The following is an 18,920-nucleotide window of genomic DNA, read 5'->3' as shown; positions in this document are numbered from 1 at the left end:
AAAGATAAATATCAGTTGGGTAACACATTTGAATCTCTTGTGAAATAAGTAAAAAAGTGGCATTTTCCGCCTTTTCACTGATCTCAGGTAAAATCGGGTACCAGCAGATACTTAAACTCAAAGTATCGATATTGGTGCGTCCCTGTTCATGAGAATAAGCAAAACCAGCATTTGTCCATCAAGAGGACGGGCCATACCTCATGTTAACTGTTAAGATTAGAGACAATTTAGATTCATTTTCAACACCTTTTAGTCGTCGGATCTGGCAACCTGATTGTATAATCGGTTTGAAAAACAAAAACCCAACATGAACATTATGCACCAAGTTTCTGAACTGTGATGTTGATTTATTCATGTTATTTGAGCCTAATTTGTTCATGAGGACACAAGGGAAGAGGGAAACCCACCTCTACTTGTATGGGACAAGAGTCAAGAGATTTTTTTTATTGTAGGAAGTGTTTTAATGTAACAAAATGAGTTAATTGTAATTAATTTTGTTACACGATTATCTCTGAGGAAATGAACAGTCCCGTCCGTTCCTCTGTAGAACATGTAAACAAAGTGTCCTTAACGTTTTTCCCATTGACAAACGAAATAAAATAAATGTTTGTGCATCAAGTAAAGTTCCTCAATAATCCCAAAAACACATTACATGGCTGTGAATTCATTTATTTCTTCCATATTAGCAAAACAACATATTAAAATAGATGAAACTGTTAAGATGCAAAAGCTGCGGTTCAAAAGCAGCAGCTCTGAACATTTGTCCAAAAGTAAAAACAGAAATATTCATGTGAACTTAAGCTCTGTAAAGTTACTCTGATCCTTGTTCTCGAGCGTCTGTTACAAGTGTCCGGTCTGTAGGAGCGTGTACTTTGAGGTGAATCGTTCCACACTTTCTCCCTCCAGGAACTTCATGGCTCTCCAGTGGATTTTGGAGCAGTTTTCCGGCTGCCCCAGTGGTCCCAGCTCCTCCTGGATGTACTGCAGCCAGAGATCTTCAAAAAAACAACAACGAGAGTTCAGTGTTTATCTGCGTGACCCGTCAGTCGTCCAGGTACGACTCAGTTCTGCCAATTTATAATCTACAAACTCATTCTTCTAGTCTGTACTTTGTGATCTCAGTTTAAAATGTTCATGTTCAGACTCTTTACCGTCGTCCGAGGTGCCAAACTCCTGCAGGGCTCTCTCAAAATAGTCTCTTAAGTTGTTTATTTTTGGCATTTCCTGCACAGATAAATTGATTCAAATGCACATGTGGCTTTAATACAACACTGTTATTAAAGCTTTTACTTACATTTTATGTTTTATTTAGTTATATAAGCGTATACTTACTTGTTCTTTCTCTATTTCAATCATTTTGGTGAAGAAGTTTTTGGACAAAGGGCGGATTTCTTGTAAGCTGGAGGAAGAAGGTTTTTTTTTTTTATCTTAATATGTCCAAAAAAAATGAAATGTACAGTGTGTATTTCTCTGTCATTCACCTGGTAAAGGTTTTCTTTGCTTTCTTATAGCCCCCAGAGGAGTAAGACCAATCGAGGAAGCCGTCCTTCATTTCCATGGCAACAGTCGGGACAGGAGACAAAAGGCCACGCTGAACAAACGAGACAGAGAGTTTAAAGAGAAACGTTACACAGTTTAAACCAGGCGCACGAATGATCCCACGTAACATGATTCTTTTATTAGTTGATAAAAACTAATCTGGGACATTACCTTGAAAACAGCCTCGGTCTCTTCAGCGTCGTGATTGGACAAACTCCACTGAACCTGCAGCTGCCACAGAGGAAGACTGTCCTGCTCCAACGAGGACAAAGAACAGAACAGAAGTGAGACTTTTCATCCTCTTAAACCGCCGTGTGATGCTTGAATACAGATTGTCCTAAATGTGTTAATTAGAAGCAGGGAAATATGAAAGAGTAAAAATACTGAGTGTACTTCCAACTCTGCTGACCCCAGAACCCCAGAGCCCGTCAAAACTGTGAATGTCTTTGAAGATCAGTGACTGGACATGACCTTATTCTCTGGAGTTCGTCTCAGTTCATCTGTGGCGCAGCTTTTAAAAAATCACTTTGTTTATATCAAATTTACTACAGTTTCACCTCCGAGGACACATTTTGGATTGTCTTGGCCACAATGCACATTTTTAAAAGAAGAAGAGAATACAATGTTCAATTTAGACTATTTTTAAAAGTTAAGAATGTTCAGAATATTTTTTATTTTTTTGTAAAGGCAGATGTCTGCTCCTGTCAGCAGCTCTTCACATGAGACTCACTTAATAGTTTTTTCAAATCATCGTTCAAATGTTCTCTCAAAATGATTAAAACGTACAACGAATGACTTCAAATATGTGGGTATCATTTTTCTCAGAAACTGCATAATGTAAAAAGAGAATTATTTGTTTTTTTACTCTCATCAGGTCCAATCAGCCCAAATATCAAAGATAAATTAATAAAGTCATGACATGAAAGAGCTCGAGTCTTAGGAGGTTAAAACAGTTTCAATGTTTTTTATACGACATAACGGTCACATCTAGAGTCCACACATCAAAACCAACGTTACAAAAATGAAATGAGATGCATCTGGTAATGAATCTTTTAAATATGCAACGATCCCACTAAAGGCTTGTAAATGTGTATTTTTAATGTGTGTTCACCTGCCCAGAGACTGCACAGGGAAAGGAGCTAAATCTGGTACAAATCACATTTTCTTTTGTGAGATTAATGAATTTGTACATGCTCCCTGACAGATAATGAAGAAAGAGACTTTTCTCTTTAACCACGCCACAGTATAATACATAAATATATTATAAATACAGTGTCACAAATACGTGTCTGATGTGAACACTGTGATGATTCTGCTTCAACATAAAAGGCTCATTTCAGTCTTTTTTCTTAAACAAAGAAACTTGCAGAGGGTATTTCAATCTCGACTAATTGGGTCAAGAAGCTGGCCCACTTATAGTACTCGCCTCCCCCGAGACAGCGCTGCTACTGCGCCTGTTGGGGGCGCACCACAGTCCTGCAGTGAGGTCACACATTAAACATTAAATACACACCTTAGGATTAACCTTTGTGAGCGCCTCCTGGAAAAGCGCGTCCACATTCTTACTCCCGATCTGCATGAGTTTCTGAAGACTCAAGCTCCACGTCGGCACGGACTGGCTAAACTGCCGTGTTGCTGCCATGGCAACACTGGCCGCTCCCTCGGCGTCTCCGTTTGAAAGTAGTATCTGCAGCTGGTGAGATCAGAGAAGTTTAAATAAATGTGCAAATGATAAGACGAGATGTTAACTTAAAGCAGATCTATTCTGCAAAATGGATTTTTCAGAGCTTTTAACCATGTCATAGTTCTTTCCTTCTCATTGATCCTCCCGAAGTTTTTTTGGAGTGTTTTTTTTTTGTCAATCAATCCTCATTTTCGCTGCAACAGGTACATGCCCACTGTGACACACTTTGTTCTCCAGTTTTATTTTATTTTCTTAATCAGTGATACTCGTAGGATTCGGCAGCGTCGCGTCGTCATTTTGGTACAAATGAAAACAGCGATTCGCTAGTGTGATAAGCAGCTATCCACAGGGGGCGCCGACATCTGCATGACGTCAGCTCCCATTGGACACCGCAGTTTTCTAACTCGGAAGTCAGCAGATTTGTTTCTTTAAGTTGTTTTAGATGAATAGTGTGATTTAAAATGTGTAAATTATAACAAAATGATCCACGAGTGTCAGATTTTAACTATAGAGACACAAACACAATAGGTCTGATTTAATAAAACTGTTAATAGAAGTGTTTATAAATGTTTATGTGTATTTTACTTACCCAGTTTTTGTAGTAATTTTCTTTTAACACTTGACTGTCATGGGCGCGCTGCAGTACATCCATCAGTCTCTCTTGCCTCTGTAAAAACAACAAAACACTCGTAAAGAACTAGTTTAGTGCCAAGAGCTGTCTTATGTGCACTTTTAATCTCCACAAATAATGAAAAACACGAGTGTGAAGCGGCTGGGATGAGAATCGGCTCCTCCAAATCCGAGGCTGTGGTTCTCGACTGGAAAAGCGGCTTGGCCTCTCCGGGTGGGTGGGGAGTCTTGTTCACGAGACAGGCCTGACAGGTCACTGATCTACGCTCCTGCCCTCACCTGTGGTCATGGGGTTTGGGTAATGACCGAAAAGGACAAAATCGCAGATATAAGAGGTTAAATGAGTTTCCTCCGCAGGGTGATACGGTGAGGAGCTCAGTCACACAGGAGAAGCTCGGGCGTCTGAACTGTTCCAGACATGTCCCACCAGGGAAGCTCTAGGACACTGGAGGGACTATGTCTCTTGGCTGGCCTGGGAGCGTCTTGGGGTCCCACCGGAGGAGCTGGAGGACGTGTGGGAGGTCCTTCTTAGACCGCTGCCCCCTCCGACCCGACCCCGGATCAGAGGAAGAACATGGATGGACAGTTCTGTTTAATGAACACGGCACTCACCTTTTCTTTCAGTTCCTGGACATTGGTTTTCCTTTTTTGTCTTTCCAAGCAGAACGACACATAACAAGTCCACATGGGCTCTGCGAGGAATCAACAAGATCACAGTTTGAAACGTCAGTATCCACTGTAACATACAGGTTCTTAGTATTAACAGTTCTTACCCGTGTTTAGAGTCTTCACTCCTTCCTCATAGACTTGGCAGCAGCGTTCTTCTCTCCGGTTTACGTCTGAGGCTCGTCCTTTCGCAGACTGAAGTTCCTCCCCGGCCCCAGGAGCTTCTAACTCTCTCTTTGCCATGAAATCCCAGGTCACACAGTCACCAGTGTAATTAGTCTGTAAGCTGCAACATAAAAAGGAGACAGGAGTCGGGTAAATTAACAAAGTTTAAAAATATCAAGCTCATTAACAAAACCTACTCTTGCAAAATGGAGTCCTGGAGTTCTTTAGTGAAATCAAAAATCGCTGCAATATTTAGAAGTGAGATGACAAACTCTGCCTCTGTAAAAGATGTTTGTGTGATTATTATTTCAGTTTCTGTTTTGTGGTTCATAATTTTATGTAAAAGGTGATATATTAAACAAAATTAACTCTTGTGAGCTTTGAGTCATGTTATAATGTTGAAAATAGTGTAATATACCTTTAATCTTTCCTGTGGAGTTTTTGTACACAACTTCAGCCAGTTTCCCATTCAGGATTTCAGGAGAGAACTCATAATCGCCCTAAACATGAGAATTAAAATTGCATAAAAGCTGGAAGTGAATCCATTTATTTTTAATATTGATACAAACCAAATCGATCTTGGCTTTTTCCAGCTCCTCCTTCTGCTTCCTCAGCTTCTCACAGTGCAACAGCTCCATGCGGAAGTACTGCATTGTGATTGTTTGGGTAGAAAGTGAGTGAGGCATAACATAAACAAATATTTTTAGGATAAATATGAAAGATCTGTCACCTCTTGATACACCTTCTTGTTGTTGGGGTGAAAGCGCAGTGCCCGAAGGAAGAGATGTCTGGCACTTTCTGAAGAGTCACGATCCTCCAGCTCACTTTTGGCAGCCATGATCCACAGCGCTGGCCCAGCAAATACAACAACAACACGTTTTTACAGAAGAAAAACTGAGAAACATTGAGGTGATTTAATGCACATGTTTGTTAGTACCTGGTTTGTCGGGGTGGATCGCGAGCATGGCTGAAAACACTTTGCTGGTTCGAGATTTAGTTGCCTGAAAGAGTAAACCTAATGATTATGATACGGCAATGTTTTTTCTTTTTTCTCTCCAAGAATAATCCAACTAAAATGTTTACATACCCACTTCTTACAGAAAGCCACATGTGACAGCCACAACTGCACATCATCCTGTAATAGAAACCAAACAGATGTGAATTACACTGTTTATGGTTTAAACACATGTGCACAGCGGCCTTGTTTCAAGAAGCAGGTTTGGTCTAAACTCAGACTTTACTGACCCTGAAAAAAGGTCGACTCAAGAGTTTTCGGTTTCACAGAGAGTTAATCTAAACGCTGAGTCTGTCACCATGGGAACTCTGTGCACATAACCTGGTCCAGAGCTCTGATTGGACAGTCACTGCTCTCAAAGGAGAGCTCTGATTGGACAGTCACTGCTCCTGAAGGAGAGCTCTGATTGGACAGTCACTGCTCCTGAAGGAGAGCTCTGATTGGACAGAAGTATAGTTTCATGATGCGTTTAAGTTTATAAAGTGAATTTATTTTCCACTTTCTTACATTTTATTTAATTTCCTAATTTTTAATAAAAAACAACTTGCTTTATTTTACAATGACTGCTCATGAGAACTTCTTAAATGTGTTTGGTTTATCAGCTTCAAGTAAAAAGATCACCGAGTTGTGGCCTGAATTGTTGCCTTACTTTAATAACACTTATGTGGCATTAAATATATTTAAGTTTATGTTACTGCTCTAAATACTCAAATGTATATCAGACCTTTAAGTGCAACATGTGCCAAGAGATGTGTAAAATTACTAAACTTACTTAAAGTTTAAGTGTAACTAATGTGTTTTAATGCATCATACTAATTATTCATGAAAGTATTACTTAACATCCCATTTTAATATTAAAACCTGAACCTGTCACATGACTTCCTGTCTCTCCAAGATGGATGCCTCCTCTCGTTTACCGTTGCCATGGTGAATCTTCTTTTATGGGATTTATTGATCAAGGCTTTTCTCCTCGGCTAAACTAAAAGTGAACAAACTCTGAGAGGTCTAACTCTGCTCCAAACCTGTTTTCTGCAAGAGGAAACTCAGAGTTGACCCAGTCTGAGTTTGATAACTCCGAGTCTGGAATTAAACTCAGTGCGAGTTCAACCTGCTTTGTGAAACAGAGTCAGTCTGTGATGCATGTCTAGTTTTCTTGCTTTTACCTTCCATTTATTTGTTGCTCTTTTGAAAATACTGTTGATTCGACTGATGATGGGAAACTCTATTTCTTCTCTTTTGAAATTGTAGCGAATATGCTGAGGAATGTAGAAACACGTAATTAGGCCTAAATAAAACTTAAAGTAAAGCAATGTAGTCAAAAGATCTTGTTGAAACTTACAACTCTCCTCTTCTTGATAAGCTCCAAAACGTTAATTTCATACTAGGAGTACATAATCTGTTATTCTCTCTTAATAAGGTAAAAAATATACAACAATCCCAAATTCCAGTATTTTACCTGGATGTAGGCAATGAAGTCCTCTTTGTTTACGATCAGCCTGTGGAGCTTATATTCCAAGGCTGTTGCCCTTTTAATTATTGACCTAAAACCAAAGGTACACGATGATATTGATCGAGTCGAATGCTCAAAGAATTGTAAAAGTAAATAGTTATTATTACGTTTCATCATATTGGAAAAATAGCACACACTTTGCCAAAATATTCCTATTTATTTTAAAGGTCACATATTACACAAAACAGACTCTTGTAGCTTTAAGTCATGTTTTAATGTTGTTACCTCATCAAAAACAGACCTGGAGTTGTGTTTTGTTTCATTCACACATGTTTGAGTGTCTTTATTATTAATTTGTCTACATCTCCAAAGCTCAAAATGCTCTGTTCCACCTTGTGATGTCATGAAGTGGTAGTTTAAGTTAACAGCTCCTTTTACTTTTAGTTCAGTAGATGTTGGCAAATCCAGGACTGAAATGATCCAAATGATTCTAGTGAAGGTGTGTGGAGTTTAAAAACACAGCGGAGCACTTCCTGTATCACCACACGATGACATCACAAGGTGGAACAGAGTGTTTTCAGTTTGAGAGAAGAACTCAGCCTAAATATGCAGAGTTTGTGTGTTAAACATGTGCGAATGAAACAAAACACAACTCCAGGTCTGTTTGTGACGAGGAGACAACATAATAACAGATAAGAACAAGTGTAATGTTGGCTCTTTAAGATTCAAAACTTGTGGTGATGTGTTTAACCTACTTGACTTCTTTCTTGGTGAAAAGCCCCACTCTCTCCAGCTGCTCCAGTTCAGGGATGCGCTCCTCTATCCGACGCTGCACCACCTCCGCCATGGCTCCTACGAAACAACCACGTCCACTAAAAAAACTCTCAAACGTGGGATGTTGCCTCGTGATTCATTTGATGTAAAATCCTGGGATTCTAAGTGGTAAGTGTCTTCTCACCCTGCTTCTGCCGCACACATGGGTGGAAGTTGTGATTGGTGCATTTCCGGTGCAACGTACTAATTATTCCGTGGGGAAACAAACCAATCTTACTCTTAGATATTTTTTGCGAGAATAACTGACAAATTGTTATTTAGCCTAAGCTAAATAAAAATAATATCTTCCAAAATAATATAGTATTTATATATTTTACTGTCATTGAACTGTCAAAGTGTTATCGTGTTTGGAGACAGAATGTAAATGAGGTGTATATATTTTCAAAGGCTCCAGTGCTGAATTATCTACTTTGGCTGTACATTCGTACACATCACATCTGTTCTTTATACCTCACTGGGTTCGTCGTTGTTGTGTTACAAAGCTGTTGGAGGCGTTTGCAGTGTGGGATGTGTTTTCTTGTCATCAGCGCCGATCATCTTAATTTCCCGCAAAATCGTGGAAAGCGAGAGCGGGCTGCACGTCACTTCCGGAGGCGAGCAGCCAATCAGCGCGGCGCATTCTCACGGGCTGCCTCCCATTGGCTGACAACTGACTAATGCTCTGTTGTTCAGTACAAACTGAAGGAGACATACCCGACATTAAATTATACATATACTATTGAACATTTAGCCGGAATACACATTTAACTCCGGTATCAATAACTCCGCTCTGTTAGTGGATGCGTGAATCCCAGGGACGTGTGGAGACTGTTGATTCTGCCATGCTAGCGTCGCCTGCTAACTAAGTTAGCTGCGTCTCGTCTGCTCATCATCTTCATGGGCCACTGCTGCTGATTCTTCAGGCTTTGGCAGCGAGGCTACAACATTTATGCCATCAGCCAGGGTGCGTTATACCATCTGGTGTTAACAAGTTCATAGATGATTTGATAGAAGTAATACTACTATGCAAATCAAGCTAGCGATCACGTTAGCATCTCTGAAGGAGTCATTTTAGCGACAGCGTCTGCTAACACTGTGTCTGTGCTTAGCTCGGTATTAGTGAGAATAATGTGTTAATAATAATAATAATTGTCCCCGCAGAACTCAGGAAGTATTATGAGTGGGGCGAGCTGCAAAGCAAACGGCGCCGTGTACCCCGCCTCATCAGCGATGATGAACTCTGTGAAGAAGCCCAAGATGGAGCAGATCCAGGCCGACCATGAGCTCTTCCTGCAGGCCTTCGAAAGTCAGATTTCACTAAAGATTGCTTTGATTTGCTTTAAAATACTTCTCAATCTGCTGATATGTTTTTCTTGTTCATTAGAAAGAAGTTATGAGAATGAGAGACAATGCACAACTATATTCTATCTGATCAGATATTTGTTGTAATCAGCCAGAACTACAAATCATGTCTAAATAATCGAGGATCTTTGGTTGTGTCAAGAGATCTGGAGTGAAAATGTTTAATCAAAATCAAATCTTTGTTTTCAGAACCTACTCAAATATACAGATTCCTCCGCACAAGGAACATCATTGCTGTGAGTCAGTTAACCTTTATTATTACTCACATAGTTACATGGTGTTGTGTTTTAATAAATGTTTTTCTTTCCTAGCCTATATTCTTGCACAGAACTTTGACATTCATGTCACATAGAAATACTCGAACAAACAAAAAAAGGTACTGAGTTTTTAACATTTTGTATTTTGAGTTTGTGCTGGATATGACCATTTTATTAATTTTATTTACAGAAAATCATTCAAAGTGGATGACTTGATGAAGAAAGTGGAAAAGATGAAGGGACACCCTGACTCCCCAAAGTAATACAGCTATAAACTTAAATATAAAGTGACTGTAGTTGTATTTTGATAGATTATTTTTTCAGACCAAGATTTAGTTTGTTTTCATATCTGACAGTTTGGACTGCTCTTCCTCAGAGTGGTCACGTGATGTTACTGTGACGTGTTCTGTCAGCTGATCTAAACAGGTTTTGGCGCTGTCTTCCTACGAGTGGACGCAGGACGACAGCGCCATGTGTAGTCTGACTTCCTCAGGACAGTATCCCAGGTGTGTGAGGGTAAAAACGCCCCCTCGTCCTGGTTTAAGGTCCCGTGGACATAAAATGAACAAATATTTATTTTTACTGTATTTTGATTTCTTTCTTAATCCAGCAACAATGTTTGTTGGCCACTCGTCCAATGACGTTTGTGAAAAACTCGTTTAAATCAGCTGACCGGCAATATCACGTGATCACTCTGAGGAAGAGCGCTAGTGAGCATTTGAAACTGTCAGAAAAAAAATCGGTTAAATTGTTTATTACAAGTCCAGATGAACCTCATTGGATAATTACGCTCAAGTCATGGGGATTTTTTTGTTTCAGCATGTCTTCACATTTACAGCTAACATTTACTGGATTCTTCCATAAGGACGGTAAGTACATTATGTTTTTAAAATTTCACATTTAAATTGACTGACTAAAATGTTTTTATTTTAATGTGTGTTTACAGAAAAGCCATCACAGAATTCAGAAAATGACCAGAGTTCAGTTTCTTTAGAGGTGCTACTTGTCAAAGTCTGCCATAAAAAAAGAAAGGTAAGTTTGTCTTTGTTTTTTATGATCATGAGTAATTTTATATAAACTTTATTTATATAGCGCTTTTCACAGATAAAAATCACAAAATGGATTATAGAGAGCAGGTACACCAAAGAAACAACAAGAAGTCAAATAGGGCCATAGGACTAACCAAAGGTGTTTCTAAACGGGAGTGTCTTCAGCTGCGTTTTAAAAGAATCCACTGAGAATCAGAGAATCCACACGGAGAGAAGGGCCAGGGAATTACATCATTTGAAAGGACCTGACAAGTTTTAAACCTGGTGTTTGGAACCACAGCAGGTCCTGACTGTAGGAGCAGAGGGTGGGACCAGATGAATGCAGAGTTAAAAGGTCCAGGATGCACAGACCGTGCCCATGAAGTGGGACAACAAAACATTTAAAATCAGTTCTATCTCTCTCTTCATTGGCTTCTAGTAAAGGTCAGGACTGGAGTCATGTGGAGGGAAGGATAGAACCGAAGGGATTATAGAATGTGGGACATTGTGGGGATCTGTTTGGAATCTGTTAAGAGCAGCTTTATTAACACAGCTAATGACGGACACTGTCTTTGTGTTGTCTTAGGATGTCAGTTGTCCAGTGAAGCAAGTGCCTACAGGTAAAAAGCAGGTGCCTTTGAACCCTGACGGTAACCAAAACAAGTCCGGATCCTATCCTTCCTTAGTCGTCTCCAGCAATGAGTTTGAGCCCAGCAACAGCCACATGGTGAAGTCGTATTCACTCTTGTTCAAAGTGTCACGCACAGGGAAGAAGAATGGGACTAACCTGGTCAACGGTCAGGCCAATGAGAACGTTGGTACGTAACTAGTAACTGACTCTGTCCTAACCACAGACTGTATAAACAAGTGGACTAAGTGAGTGTAACGTCGCCCACAGCGTTCAGCTCCAGTCAAACAATTTAAGACTAAAATGACAAGTCTGACAGCAGCAGTTACAGACAGAGGGGACACAGTTTTCTAAAGTGAATTGAAACGCGCCTGTGATCACTTCCTATTTGGAACGCAGTAGCGAACAGTTTAGCTACATCTATTTATATATACAATCTATGGCCCTAACCTGAAGCTTCTGTAAACGAGGATACAATTTACGACGATTATTTTTTTCTTGCTCAGACGTTACAGATACGCCGAGCAGAAAGAAGAGAAGTTCGTCCCACAGAGAAGAGGGGGAGACCACAGAGACGTATATAGCACAAATGACTGTATTTGATAAGAACAGGTGAGTGCGTAGCGAGTCGTGCTTTGTTTGACTTATCTTGTGGCCTATGTACATTTATTTTTCTGTTCTATAGAAGATTGCAGCTATTGGACGGCGAGTATGAAGTGTCAATGCAAGGAATGGAAGATAGTCCTGTAAGCAAGAAGCGTGCCACATGGGAGACAATTCTGGACGGAAAGGTAGTAGTTTTATTTTATTTTGTTTTTTTCTCTGGTCTGCGTAAAGCTTTTTTGCGTTTCCTTTGTGATATTTATTTATTTTTTGCTTTGTCTGTGTAATCGCTCAGTCGTTCAGGTATGATCCATAGGTAAAGAAAAATTTAATTGACAGAATTTTTTTTTGTTTTTGGCTTGACAAGGTAAAGCAGGTTTATTTGAGTTACTTTGTGTATGAATTGTGCTTTACAGAATAAGAGAGACATTAAATTCACAGTAAAACAAATCAAAACATAAATAATCATCATAAAAGTAACATTAAAAGAGAAGAGTCCTGGTTGAGTCCTGGTTGAGTCCTGGTTGAGTCCTGGTTGAGTCCTGGTTGAGTCCTGGTTGAGTCCTGGTTGAGTCCTCGCTCAGTCCTCGCTCAGTCCTCGCTCAGTCCTCGCTCAGTCCTCGCTCAGTCCTCGCTCAGTCCTCGCTCAGTCCTCCTCATGTGAGATGGTTCTTGTGGCTCATGTGGGAGATGTTCTTTGGTGCTGGTCCATGGAGAGACTTGTTCACACAGAGCTGCTTTATAGTCTGTTCTCTGATAATGTATCTGTGTAAACCCTCAGTCGTCCAGGTCTGATTCATAGCAAAAAACTGAAGAAGCGGTTTGGATGAGCAGCGAAACGTCTTCACTCCTGCAACTATTTGTCCGGTCGATTTTAACTTTGCCTTTTGCTGTGGATCAGACCTGGACTGAGGGTTTACACAGATGTCTATTCTCTGAGCCACAGGAGCCAGAGACCTGAGCACAGGACACATGTGTGAAGTACTTCCTGGCTCCAGTCTGGACTTTTACTATTTATTGATTTGTCAGCCATCTTGTAGTAAACCACAAATCCTTGACAAGTGTTTTTTTTCTGTTTTCAGAGGCTTCCACCTTTCGAGACTTTTTCTCAGGGACCCACACTGCAGTTTACTCTGCGCTGGACTGGGGATGTCAATGGAAAATCGGCTGGTTCTGTGACCAGACCCCTCTCTACTCGCAACTCGGAGACTTTCACTCCCATGGAAACCAGGAACAGCAACCACAGAGCACTTATGAGTTAGTACTTGTGTCTAGTTGTATTTTGTAGTGGTCAGAATAACCTGTTTTGTTTTTTTCTAAATATAATTATTTTTGTACCCAACAGTGAAGGAGTCTGTCAGTGCAGACGTTCACTCAAAGAAAGACAATAGCCAGTCTGAACCGCGGCAGAAATTAAGGATATTTTATCAGGTAACTGCTAAAAGCAACAGAAAAAGGCTTGTTCTTGGTCTCTAACATGTCGACATAACTGTTTCCATTCAGTTTTTATACAACAATAACACGAGGCAGCAGACAGAGGCCAGAGACGACCTTCACTGTCCTTGGTGCACTTTGAACTGCAGAAAGCTGTACAGCCTTCTCAAACACCTCAAACTCTCTCACTCGCGCTTCATTTTCAACTACGTGGTAAGTCTCAACTATAATAAATCGTGTATGCACATTCACTGACTTGTTTTTAGTGCTGGGAATATTATCGGAGTGTCAATTTTTAGTTTAAACTGCGTTAAAAGGAATCGATTTGACCCTCTGTGTGCGCACTTAGGCCTGCCACGATATATTTCTGAAGTAAATATAGATGATAAATGGGAATATTGAAACTAATTGGACGAACTCACGAGTTAAACGGGCGGTTCTGCGTCAGATGCAGCAGGATGTTAGAGCAGACGCAGCACACAGGGCTGAGCAGCACATGCTCGTGTTGGACACAAGGAACAGATGGGGCTAAATGTTAAATGTGACCAGTTCATTTCAACGCCTTATGTGTGTCCTTATTAAAAATGTTTATCGAATGGCACAGCACGACATTTAATGTTGTTCATTCATCTGTCCTATATGAATAAAATATAAACATAATAAAACATGTGGCCTATGTGAAGCAGAAGGGACAAACACACTGACATAATTAAAAACATGTTAAATGTTGTGAACCCCTAAGTCAGTGTTTTAATGTCATGTCTGAATAATTAAACTCAAGTAACTAATTCATTACGGTCTGCTTTTAATCACATTTTTTCCCAGATTTTAATTGATTCCCTCTCCATTTGAATCTCTCTGAGTGAAAACATGAAACAAAGATTTATCAGTGAACCTTTAACAAATATATTGTCCTTCAAAATAATGTGCCTTAAAGTCATAGGGAAAATATTGACTTTGATACCAAAACATTATGATATTTGTGCCTTTTATACTTTAACACTTTGAACAGCAACACTTAAAATGCTCCTGTTGAGTTTCCTTTCTAAATGAAGTTCATGTTGTTTTCACACTATTGTCTTGGCCCTTGTTCACATGCAGGGCTTATTTTTGTTTTCACACTGCCACAGGTCAACAAAGATTACACTTGTAGTTTGTTGCATCGTATGTTTTCAATGTGTTTTTTGCCTGTGCACAGCCTCATCCCAAAGGAGCCAGGATAGATGTGTCTATCAATGAATGTTATGATGGTTCATACGTCGGCAACCCTCAGGACATCCACAGCCAGCCGGGCTTTGCTTTTAGTCGCAATGGGCCCGTGAAGAGAACAGCTGTCACCCACATTCTAGTCTGCAGGTAATCCAGAAAGCTTCCACTTCAAACACAGCATATTCAGCTAAATGAACTTTTTATGTTCCACATGTTAAACAGCCCTGGAGCGTTTGTTTCAGTCACATGTTTATGTAATAATGAAAACTCAAAACAAGTCTCTCGTTCAATTCTAAGGTTCAAAACTGTCACTGGACTCATTTTTTAGAGCCTTAAATGTGTTTTTTAATACTAATAGTTTGCAAACAGCTGTGTTAAACTCCATTTGTGCTGTTCCACTTCCATCTGCAGAGAGAAAAAGCACATTATATTATCTTTAACACTTGTTCTTTACTTTTCATTAGACCTAAAAGGACCAAGCCGAGTCTGTCAGAGTTTCTCGAGTCTGAAGATGGAGAGTTGGAGCAGCAGAGGACTTACGTGAGCGGACACAATCGTCTGTACTTCCACAGTGACAGCTGCATGCCCCTGCGGCCTCAGGAGATGGAGGAGGACAGTGAAGACGAGCGCGACCCGGAGTGGCTCAGAGAGAAAACTGCTACGGTGAGTACGCCTTATCGACTCGGTGTAAAATATGTGACAGATGGAGCAAACGTTTGTGGGATCTGAGGCACTTTTTCATATTTTTTTCTTATTCTACTCTGGGCCCACTGAGGCACTCATCTCCAGTTCTTTCACAGTTATTTTTGTTTGTACTAGTGGGGACATTTCTGACATTTTTTTCAGCTTGTGTTCACTAAAAATACTGTACAGGTAGAATAGATTTTTTGGGAGAGTTCTGCTTTAGGGTTACTGTGTCAGCGGCATAATGGCGTTCAGCAGACTTCAGAATAAGTTTATTGTGTCTAAAGATGGACCGATATATCGATAGCTGGCTGGTATTTGCACTTATTTGCGTATCAGCTATCGACCTCAACTCTCTTGCCGAGGCTGATATTTGGCTTGGGTTCAGCCACAGACAGAGTATAAAGAAGTGGAGTAAGTGAGTGTGACGTCACCCACAGCGTTCAGCTCCAGTCAAATGAAGCTCATCGACGCTAGAGCAGATCCATATTTGGAAGTGCAACCGCGAGTATCATAGCAACCAAAGAGCCAATCAGGAGCGAGGCTTTTGAAGTTAACCCTGTCAATCAAACCTGTTGCTAACGCTAAAGGGAGCGACCTCGAGAAAAGAAGGCACCTTATTTGTGTGTTATTAATGTTCATATCTTAATTTATGGACAAAATGGCAAACTAACACCCCAGGATCCTGTAGAGGGTTAATACAAACATTTTAAAACCAAAATGACGAGTCTGACAGCAGCAGTTACAGAGAGAGAGGACACATTGTTTCACTGGAGCCAGAAGCGCGCCCACACTCACTTTCTATTTGGAACGCAGCAGCTACCGCATTAGCTGTGTCCATTTATATACACAGTCTATGGGCTCACCATAAAGCTTTATTTGAACACTTAAGTGCAATGATGCGATTCACAAAATGAGATTACACAGCTCCATTATGGGTTAGTAGTAAAAACAGGGTTGTGGATGTGTAAAAGTTATTTCTATTGAGATCATCTTTCCTTATTATAGTTAAATTATGGAAAGTAAGTAGTAAAACGTATAGGCGATATTTACGTTTGTATTAATATCAAATCATTTTTATGGGAAAAATGATCAAAATGTGTCCCACATATCAGCCCAATAATATCAGCAGACCCTATCGGCCGTCTGTTTGTCTGGTCGGTCAATCTCTACTCGTGACAGGCCGATTTGTTGAAAGACGTCTCTAAAACAGAAGGCCATTGGTTTTCACACGAGGAAAAACATTTACACATATTTAAATTAGAACTGAGCTGACAGTGAATGTTTTAGTGTTCTGTGTCGTAAAGATTATAGATTATGTTGAATTGTTAAAGTGATTCTGTGTAAGAGGTGTCGCCTAAAGCCACAGTGGTACTTTGTTTGTTATGTATTTTTATCTTGTCCCCGTGTCTGTTCACAAGCATCAGAGTGATTTTTGTGAGTTAGAGTCAGTTATTATCCCAGAGTGCAACAGTCGGGGTTGAAGAGTTGGTGCTTAAACTTAACGTTCTCCTTTTACGGTTTAAAGATGGAAAAAATCTGACGCTGCTGGGATTCCAAAGGCACCACTGTTTTGAATTGTGAATATATTGAAAACTTATTGCTGTATTTTTTGTACAGCAACTGGATGAGTTCACTGATGTGAATGAGGGAGAGAAGGAGGTGATGAAGCTTTGGAACCTGCATGTTATGAAGAACGGGTAAGTCGACCATTTCTGTACAGTTTACGCTGGAGTCACACGGTGTGCGTAAACTCCTCTTCTGTCTCGTAGTTTCATCGCTGACAACCAGATGAGCCAGGCCATAATGCTTTTTGTGGAGAGCTGCGGAGCTCACATCGTGCGGCGTAACCTGTGTCGTAACTTCCTGCTTCACCTCGTGAGCATGCATGACTTTAACCTGGTCAACACCTCCACCATCGACCGGGCAATGACCCACCTGAGACAGATGCAAGAGGAGCTCAAACACACAGAGGAGCAGGACCCATCACTGTCAGCGGGCGCCTGTAACGGCACTGCCATCACCTCCAGCGGTGGCAAACCGGGCAAGAGGACAAAGAGCTCCCTCACAGACTGACCCTTCTGTGGGAACAATAATGTTATGACCCTATGGTGCTTAGACAGGACGAGGAGCATGTAAAGAAGCTCAACACAACATGAGCATTTTGTTGAAACTTTAAAGTTTGAACTGAACCAAAAGAGAAAATAAAACATCTTGAACTAAATTACCCACAATACCCAGACACATTAGGGCTTAATGAAATTACTCAAGGACTGAGTATTGCATCTACAAGGGGCCATGGATTTTTGTCAAATTCAGTAAATCGCTAAGTTCATGGTGTGGTGTAACTGCCTTTGGTGTATTTGTTATAAACAACTGTATCCCAGTTACAGTTAAACTGTTCTGGTATCCCTGGTACCCTGTATTTTAACCACACTATATCCTTGTTCAAATGTATCCTTTGATTATTTTAGCACTTGATATTTGTATGTAGAAGACTTAACATCTGTGTGCTTTTGCAGCACATGATCTCCACTGTTAAACATGTGAAATTGAATGAGGCCTGTATTCATTACAGCCTTCTATTGACTTTAGTTACAAAGTATATTAAGGTTCTGTTGGGGCTGTTGTCTGTTTTGCCTTTGAGTTGTGACAAAATTCTATTGTAATATTGTAACTCTGGACGATAGAACAAATTCTTATTTGTGTCCAGGCTAAATCCACTCTCCACCACCCCGAGCCTTTTGGCCCTCATTATTCGAGCTCAAGGAAAGCCAGGGAAATAAACCGACCAGCAGATCTTTACTGTTTCATGTTGACTTGCCAGCATCACGAGTTGGTGTTTTTATAATCTGGAGAATCAGTGTTATGGTTTCAGTTCTGTAGCAGTGTCCACACTGTAATGCATCCCTTTTAGTGTTGGCAGATTTCTTGCCAAAGCAATATGCTGTTGGTTCCTTAAGATATCGAGTTAATTTTGTCTTGTTAGGTGCTCTTTATGCCAAAGGGTTTTTCCTCATTCTTTATATCGGTCAATTTATAACACATTTAAAAGCTGTAGTTGTGTAGAGTTTAGTCTATCAAATTTGTCACTCGTTCAATTTTATTTCCCTTTTCCTTCTGAAAATAATACTTCCTCAAAAATGGCTGTATAAACACCCTGGTTAAAGTTTGATTTGTACTCTCTGGCTGAGGGGGGATTTTATATTTAAATAAAGTACATTTCAACTGTTTTTGTTGCATTTTTTCATAACAATAGTGTATTTGAAATGCTCAAAGAAAGTCAACTTTTTTACCCATGTAACTCAACGGCAGTGAAGGTTGTTGTCCATGTAAATATTTGTACTTGTATGTACTTACAGATTTTTTTTTTTACTAAATGTTTTCATTACAATATCTTGCAGAGATATCAAGACATGAAATGATATATAACAAATATTATGGGGATTATGCTTTTGTAAGGCATAAAAAAGAAGCACATTATACTTAGACAAAAATTAAAACAAAAGGACCTGGAACATTGAATATAAAATTTTCTTGGCACAGACAGATTTAAGCAATTTCAGGGAAGAGCAGAATAGTTTAAATTAATTCATAAAAGTTGAAAGCAGGCAGTAGAGTCCATTTACAAGAATCAACATTGTATTTAACCAGTAGAAAAATAATATTCACAGTGTCAGATACATTTCTAAACACATCATTCACAAAATATAAAATATGATTAACTCTTAAATTTGTGAAGTTTGGGATTTT

General features: G+C 39.9%; 2 protein-coding genes across 3 annotated transcripts; one reads left to right on the top strand and one right to left on the bottom strand.

Annotated features, from left to right (window-relative positions):
* Positions 1-650: 650 nt before the first annotated feature.
* utp6 (UTP6 small subunit processome component) lies at positions 651-8,558 on the bottom strand. Of its 2 annotated transcripts, XM_055223278.1 has the most exons (20): positions 8,434-8,558; positions 7,905-8,001; positions 7,156-7,240; positions 7,039-7,080; positions 6,863-6,955; positions 5,772-5,819; positions 5,622-5,685; positions 5,415-5,533; positions 5,254-5,331; positions 5,103-5,184; positions 4,882-4,963; positions 4,627-4,805; positions 4,466-4,545; positions 3,813-3,890; positions 3,053-3,232; positions 1,711-1,791; positions 1,482-1,591; positions 1,333-1,399; positions 1,152-1,224; positions 651-995 (listed from the first exon to the last, which is right to left on the bottom strand). In XM_055223278.1, the coding sequence occupies exons 2-20, from the start codon at positions 7,994-7,996 to the stop codon at positions 841-843; spliced, it is 1,788 nt and encodes a 595-aa protein (XP_055079253.1). In that variant the 5' UTR covers positions 7,997-8,001; positions 8,434-8,558; the 3' UTR covers positions 651-840. The 2 variants fall into 2 exon arrangements, with proteins under 2 accessions (XP_055079253.1, XP_033847611.1); XM_033991720.2 differs by lacking the exon at positions 8,434-8,558 and having other exon boundaries at positions 7,905-8,160.
* A 39-nt stretch (positions 8,559-8,597) lies between these two features.
* suz12b (SUZ12 polycomb repressive complex 2 subunit b) lies at positions 8,598-18,398 on the top strand. The gene is given in 18 exon segments (XM_055223498.1): positions 8,598-8,926; positions 9,124-9,268; positions 9,514-9,560; positions 9,636-9,700; positions 9,772-9,840; positions 10,401-10,450; positions 10,528-10,613; positions 11,196-11,427; positions 11,744-11,849; positions 11,923-12,028; positions 12,923-13,063; positions 13,066-13,114; positions 13,186-13,271; positions 13,344-13,487; positions 14,473-14,630; positions 14,948-15,146; positions 16,788-16,867; positions 16,940-18,398. Coding segments are annotated over 18 exon segments (2,082 nt in total). The 5' UTR covers positions 8,598-8,911; the 3' UTR covers positions 17,244-18,398.
* Positions 18,399-18,920: the final 522 nt, after the last annotated feature.

The sequence above is a fragment of the Periophthalmus magnuspinnatus genome, chromosome 1 (genome assembly GCF_009829125.3).
Source record: "Periophthalmus magnuspinnatus isolate fPerMag1 chromosome 1, fPerMag1.2.pri, whole genome shotgun sequence".
Taxonomy (NCBI): Eukaryota; Metazoa; Chordata; class Actinopteri; order Gobiiformes; family Gobiidae; genus Periophthalmus; species Periophthalmus magnuspinnatus.
The sequence above is the reverse complement of the archived record's forward strand: the minus strand, read 5'-3'. Positions and strand labels throughout refer to the sequence as shown.

What these genes read in the sequence shown, in the direction of transcription:
- utp6 (XM_055223278.1), bottom strand. Translation starts at nt 7,996, where the DNA reads ATGGCGGAGGTGGTGCAGCGTCGGATAGAGGAGCGCATCCCTGAACTG. An exon ending in GATCCACCCCGACAAACCAG is followed by an intron (nt 5,534 to 5,621) that starts GTACTAACAAAC and finishes TTGCTGGGCCAG; the next exon opens with CGCTGTGGATCATGGCTGCC. An exon ending in AAAATTACTACAAAAACTGG is followed by an intron (nt 3,233 to 3,812) that starts GTAAGTAAAATA and finishes TGATCTCACCAG; the next exon opens with CTGCAGATACTACTTTCAAA.